We start from the raw sequence: 6,201 nt of genomic DNA on the forward strand, positions 1-6,201 counted from the left end.
TATATATATTATATATATTGTCTTATATATATATAGAAGTCAAATATGTAAGTACTTGACTTATTAATATTTCTATTAAACTCTTTGAAAATCTGCTTCAATTTAATCATGGAACTTACAGTACTTTTTAAACCACTTTGCAACAACTTTTTTGTATTTTTTAATCTACTTTAGCCTAGTATCAATTTTTTAGGCACCAATAACTAGTTCCACTGCCAGTAACTTGATGGGTGGCCTTGAGTAGCCTCTGTTTGGTGTGAAATGGGAAGAATACTCACCTATTTCCTACAGACACTGATGAAAAAATTAGTCAGTGCTCTTTTATGTTTTAAAGGTGTGAAACACAAACTTTTCTTCAGATTGAGCTGACAATAAATCACTCTGTTTTAATCACACATGGTTTTGCTTTACTTTCTGAACCTTTCCAGTCGTCTCAGCTGATTGGCAGAGCTGTTGACCTGCTGCTCCACATGCAATACAGAGTAAAAATAACTGACTCATTTCACTCTTACTCTTGAGCGATAGGTTCTCAGTGTCTGTAAAACCAGATTCTCTTCTAGGTTATGATACACAGAACCATGCTTTCAATTTTAGAACTTGGGCTGTCTTTGGAAGATGAGTGTTAAATTTGAGACATGAGGGAGTGTATTTCAGCCAAGAAAGTGGTGGTAGGGAACTAGAGCCAAAAACTTTATCTTAAACTTGGAAGAGAAGTGGGGATTTGCACTGCTTTTTTATGTTCTACATGCACACTCTCCATTCCCTGAATTCTTTGATTTTCAACTTAAACAAAGCACCTGAATACATTGGGGTCTGATGCCACACGGAATTTTTATTCATCTCTAGTATTTCAGGTGATTGTAGCATTCGCAGATAAGCAAGTGTTTAATTACATTCAATTTTAGGTCTTGAGACAAAGGAAATTTTACATTTCCTTCACTTTTGTGATGGTCTTTATACAATCTGCAGTTTAGAAAATGAGGTCTTTGTGCTGGATTTCTGTAATCTTTAGAGGTTACTCCTCTTCCAAGTAAAGATAAAGTTAATTTGGCTAATTCAGAACTTGCATACTATTAGTATAAAGTTTCTAGAGTATTGCACAAGTGCACTGCACGTGTGAATTTGAGAGAGAGAGACAATATGTTGACTGCCTTACAAATATATGTAATGGAAAACCTAAGAAGTTACTTAACCTTTTTGGGCAGCTTCTTCTTCCTTTTTCTTTTGTTCCTCAATGGCTTTCATCTTCTCTTCATACTCATCAGCTCGTGATTTCCATTCAACCCTGTTGTTTTGAAGACCATCAAACATAGGTGTAATTTCCTTGTGAAACCTTGAGAATTCCTGTGCAAACAATGCAAATTAGTAAATTAGAAGTCTCTAAACACTGATGAGTTGTAAAGTATGAAAGCATGGAAATAACTGCTGAGAAAACATTTTTTCCATTAGATCTAATTCTAAGGTTTATTATTGGAAGTACCATGTTGGGATAATAATGGCCTATTGTGCACATAGGAAAATATCTGTTAAGAATTATATACTGCGCATTTTAGTATCTTCCTTAATCCCACATTTGATAGTCTGACTCATAATACAACTATAACTATGATACATTATATTTTATCATATGACTATCAGTATCAGAATACAATAACAAAGTCCATTACCCTATACTGTATTCCAAGCAGATGAGGATGGATCTGAAGATGTTAAAAATATTACATCACTTTTCTGCATACATTGTTGGATAATATTAAAAGATAGGGATTAATAATGTTGACATTTTGGTGCTTTGCAGAAGATGCAAAATACCTGCATGCCCAGAATATTGCAAGTTTCCTATTCCCTTTGCTGTGCCATTAACTGCTCTGGGTGACCATCCACGTGTTGCTTGATTATATTAAATGGGACTGTGAAGAATCAAGCTGGATTTTGTAACTCAGTATTTCAAGGTAATAGCAAAATCTCAGCACCTTCAAGTTCCACTGGGATCTTCCCTTTTTATTAATTTCATTTATATCTCCTGTATTGTTCCCCAGGTCTCAGTTTTGGGACCAGTCCTATTTAACATCTTTATTGATGATCTGGATTTAGGGATTGAGGGCAGTAAATTTGCAGATGACACTAAACTGGGTGGGAGTGTGGATCTGCCTGAGGGTAGGAAAGCTCTACAGAGAGACCTGAACCAACTTGATCAGTGAGCTGAGGACAACTGCATGAAGGTCAATAAGGCTCAGTCCTGCCCTTGGGACACAACAACCCCATACAGCTCCAGGGTGGGGGGAGGACATCAGAAAGGCACTTGGGATCGCTGGTGGCAGTGGCTCAGTGTGAGCCAACAGTGTGCACAGGTGGCCAAGAAGGCCAAGGGCATCTTGGCCTGGCTCAAGAGCAGTGTGGCAGCAGGACTAGGGCAGTGACCATCCCCCTGGACTCGGCACTGGGGAGCTCACAGCTCAGTGCTGTGCTCAGCTTTGGGCCCCTCACTGCAAAAAGGACACTGAGGCGCTGGAGTCCAGCCAAGGGCAACAATGGTTGTTAACCCTGTGACCAAGAGTCCTGCTGCTGCCCAGAAGTGTTTAACTGCAACAGCTTGTCACTAATTGTGCCATCAGAACTGCTGTAGCAGGAAAACAAACTCATGTATTCTTACCTTGTACACAAATGTACACACAAAATCTATGAAACCAACTTGGAGCTTAGGTAGTTCATCTCCTTTGTTTCTGTCCATCATAGGCTAGAACAGAAGAGCAGTAATTTAGAATATGTAGATATGCTTTTTGGGTATAATGATCTAGTAAGCATCATGGATCATTGTCCACTCAATGTTTTAATGACAGTTCATATTGCTTAACACAGTTATTTACTACTTACAATAGGTTGTTGCTGTAGCACAGTTCGCTCCAGGTCACCTTGCTCCCAGAATTCATTTGCAACCATGAGGGCAACCTGGATAATCACAATTCAGTGGAATTGTCAGCAGAAAGCAGTGCATTTAAATAAATACTATAACAACTTTCCAGAAAATGTGAGTAAACAAATTACAGACACTCTCTGCTGTACTCAAGGCTTTTTCAGCCAATTCTCTCTAACAGTATTCTGGTGAGTAAAGACAGGTGATTATCAACAGGAACAAGGCAATATTAGCAACATAAGAGTCTTGTAGTACCTGTAATGTATATAACTTAGAAGACTCCACAAGCATTTTGCAGTTGTATTTTGATTATGCATTGTTAAAACATATTCCTGTAAGGCTAAGTGATGACCTTCAGCATGATGGTCACTAAGAACTGGAGTACTTGAAGTGCTTAAGTCCAAAACAGTGTCACACTGTGTTACACTATTTTTAGTATGTTTAAGCTACTTTGCGATGGCACCAAGATCTACAGAATAGACACAATTCAAACTATACTGTTGTTAAATCTGTACCTTTAAAATAGCTGGAAAGTAGCAGAAGTTGTATAGCACAAAAATAACTGAGTGATATTTAAGGCGGCTAAAACAGCTGCCAGAATCAGGGATGACGGTTTTAACAGAAGAATGAGTATAGAAGGGTCAACAGTTGTGGAGTGGTTAAGGAGATACTTCATGGAACACCTACATTCACAATGATAGAAAGGTAGAGATTGTTTTCCAGAAGCAACAGGTACTTAAATATGTATTAAGTGATAATACGTTGAGGGTATTTTTAATGATCACGCACCAAATACCAAATAAGATGAGACAGGAGATTCAGATTACGTATTTGGAAATCTTTTTTCCCTGTTAGGGTGTTCAGGCACTAAAATAGGGAATTGCCCAGGGAGGTGGTGGATTCATCATCCCTAAAGTGTTTAAGAGGCATCTGGATCTGATACTGGAGGATATGGTTTAGGGTTTAGGGTTTCCAGCAGTGACAGGTTAATGGTTGGACTTGATGATCTTAGAGGTTTCCTGCAACATTGCTGATTCTATGATTCTGGACAGTAAACCAGAAAGTAAACACACTGTTTCGAAAGTACCTACCTTACTTTGCACTTCCCAAGGCTTGGTTATAGCAGACAGGTCACATCCAGTCATCATCATAGCCCTTTGAAAAGAAAAACCAAAATGAGCATAGTTTTGGGTGTCAAGAGGATGGTGCCAGACTCTTCAGTGGTGCTCAGCACCGGGACAAGGATTAATAGCCATAAACTAGAATACAAGAAGCTCCACCTCAACGTGAGGAAGAACAACTATACACTGAGGGTGGCAGAGCACTGGAACAGGATGCCCAGGGAGGCCGTGGATTCTCCATCTCTGGAGATATTCAAAACCCATCTGGACATATTCCTGTGTAACCTGCTCTAGGTGACCTTCCCTTGGCAAGGGAATTGGACTTGATGAGCTCCAGAGGTCCCTTCCAGCCCTCACTATTCTATGATTCTGCGATAGTTAGGATGATTATTTTTTTAAAAAAGAAGTAGATTTTAAAATGAATTTAGAAACCTAATGTGCACATTCTGCACATTTTGAGAAGATTGTAGACATCCATCTGTAATTTAAAATCATGGCTATGCTCACTGTTGGACAATAACAGCAAGTCTTAATTTGCCTGTTTAGGTGCCCAAATTCTTCTAAAATCTAGTGCTAGATAACTGAATAAAGAGTAAAATATTAACCACCTACATGATGACTTCTTTTTTTGTTGGGTCAATGGATATATACTTAATTGCCTGCTCTTCTGTTTCCATTTTCTCAATTGCATCCACAATCTTTTGAAACATAGTTCTTTTCCTGTTGAAACATATCCATAAAGCACATTAGTGAACATAAGTTCCTGCATTAAAAATGAACTAGAAAACCCTATTTATGATATTTATGCTTTTCCAGAGGAGTATCCTTGTCATAGTAGTGTCAGTGACACCTTCCTCCTGTTAAGCTCAAACTTTGCAGGTAACCTAGACATTTACATTTTGCTATGTACCACTGGCATGTAAAGTAATATGTCCGAATTCCTGACAAAGAAACAAACTATCAGTTTCCTACCACCTCATATTAGACTGTTTTGGGTGACATTCTCATTGCTCTAGTATTACATGTTGGTTACTTCCTGTAACATACTGAATTGGGAAAAGTGAAGCAAGCACAAATAAATGTTCATACACTCCCTCCCATCAAAAACCCAAAGAATTAATGATTTGACTGAGAATAACTTTCAAAAGCATAAACATTTCTTGCTATTGCTTAATAAGTCTTCTAATGACTGAAATAATGGAATGACTCTTCCCTAAAATTTAATAATTGCTGTTGAAAAACTTACTGAATTTTTACCTGTCTTCTGATTTTAAGTTGTCCCAGCCATAAACCAAAAGGCTCCATATATCTTTAAGGAAAATATCCATTATAAAAGCACATTAAGTCACTAACTTGATTTGATATTTGGAGACTCTGGCATATTTAGCACTAGCATCAGCTGATGTCTGCAGGAGTTTTTTAAACCAGCATATTCATTTTCAGATGCTCCTGTTTAGTGTGTGTGTTTGTTGATTGGTATATTGAACATCACACATGCACACAACCTTATGGTCAGGCTACTGAATCCACACTGCTGGAACACAGTGTTTGCTGTAACTAAAGGCATATTGGAATGATCTACTAAATTATATGAAGTATTACATACATTTATGCATTCTCTAAATTGAAAATCCAAGAATGTCTTGTTTTTTACAAGAATTGAACAATAACAATTTTAAATAGAGTTCTGTTCTCTTCATAGAAATGTCTGTGTTCTGCATATAAACAACTAAAAACTACAGTTACACATTCGACAGGATTGACTTTTTTTTCAGTAGGAAGTTATACAGAATTTAGTACTTACTTGAAATACAAAGCCAAGTCAGTTGCTATTATTGCAACTTCAAATAAGTGTAGAACGGTTTCATACTGGCGCTTATTTAGGTTCTGGAAGATGTTTAAACTCTGCAAGGTGGAAAGTTTATGAATTCAATTCCTTTTATAACACTGTCTTTGGCTTATAGTATACAGGTTGTCTCACAGAATAGTGTAACAAAATCGGCCAACTACAGTCCCTAAATCAAAATAATGCTATAAATTAAAAATTCACATTCCATAAACCTAATTTTCCAAGGTTTTTTAAAGCTCCTCTTAACTTGGGTTGGCATAATTACCTGCAGTGGTGTTAGGGACCTAACATGGGAAGTGTAATGTCCTTTTCCTCAG

At 37.5% G+C, this 6,201-nt stretch overlaps 1 protein-coding gene across 1 annotated transcript in view; it reads right to left on the reverse strand.

Annotated features, from left to right (window-relative positions):
- Positions 1–1,188: 1,188 nt before the first annotated feature.
- PDE6C (phosphodiesterase 6C, cGMP-specific, cone, alpha prime) overlaps positions 1,189–6,201 on the reverse strand; it is a 24,509-nt gene continuing 19,496 nt past the window's right edge. Inside the window, exons 16-21 of the mRNA XM_009080338.1 lie at positions 5,840–5,940; positions 4,648–4,755; positions 4,006–4,069; positions 2,875–2,949; positions 2,654–2,737; positions 1,189–1,344 (exon numbers count right to left, since the gene is read on the reverse strand). Of these exons, the coding sequence (XP_009078586.1) occupies positions 1,189–1,344; positions 2,654–2,737; positions 2,875–2,949; positions 4,006–4,069; positions 4,648–4,755; positions 5,840–5,940 (588 nt within the window). The remainder of the gene's footprint in view (positions 1,345–2,653; positions 2,738–2,874; positions 2,950–4,005; positions 4,070–4,647; positions 4,756–5,839; positions 5,941–6,201) is intronic.

This window comes from Acanthisitta chloris, unplaced genomic scaffold (genome assembly GCF_000695815.1).
Source record: "Acanthisitta chloris isolate BGI_N310 unplaced genomic scaffold, ASM69581v1 scaffold22068, whole genome shotgun sequence".
NCBI lineage: Eukaryota > Metazoa > Chordata > Aves > Passeriformes > Acanthisittidae > Acanthisitta > Acanthisitta chloris.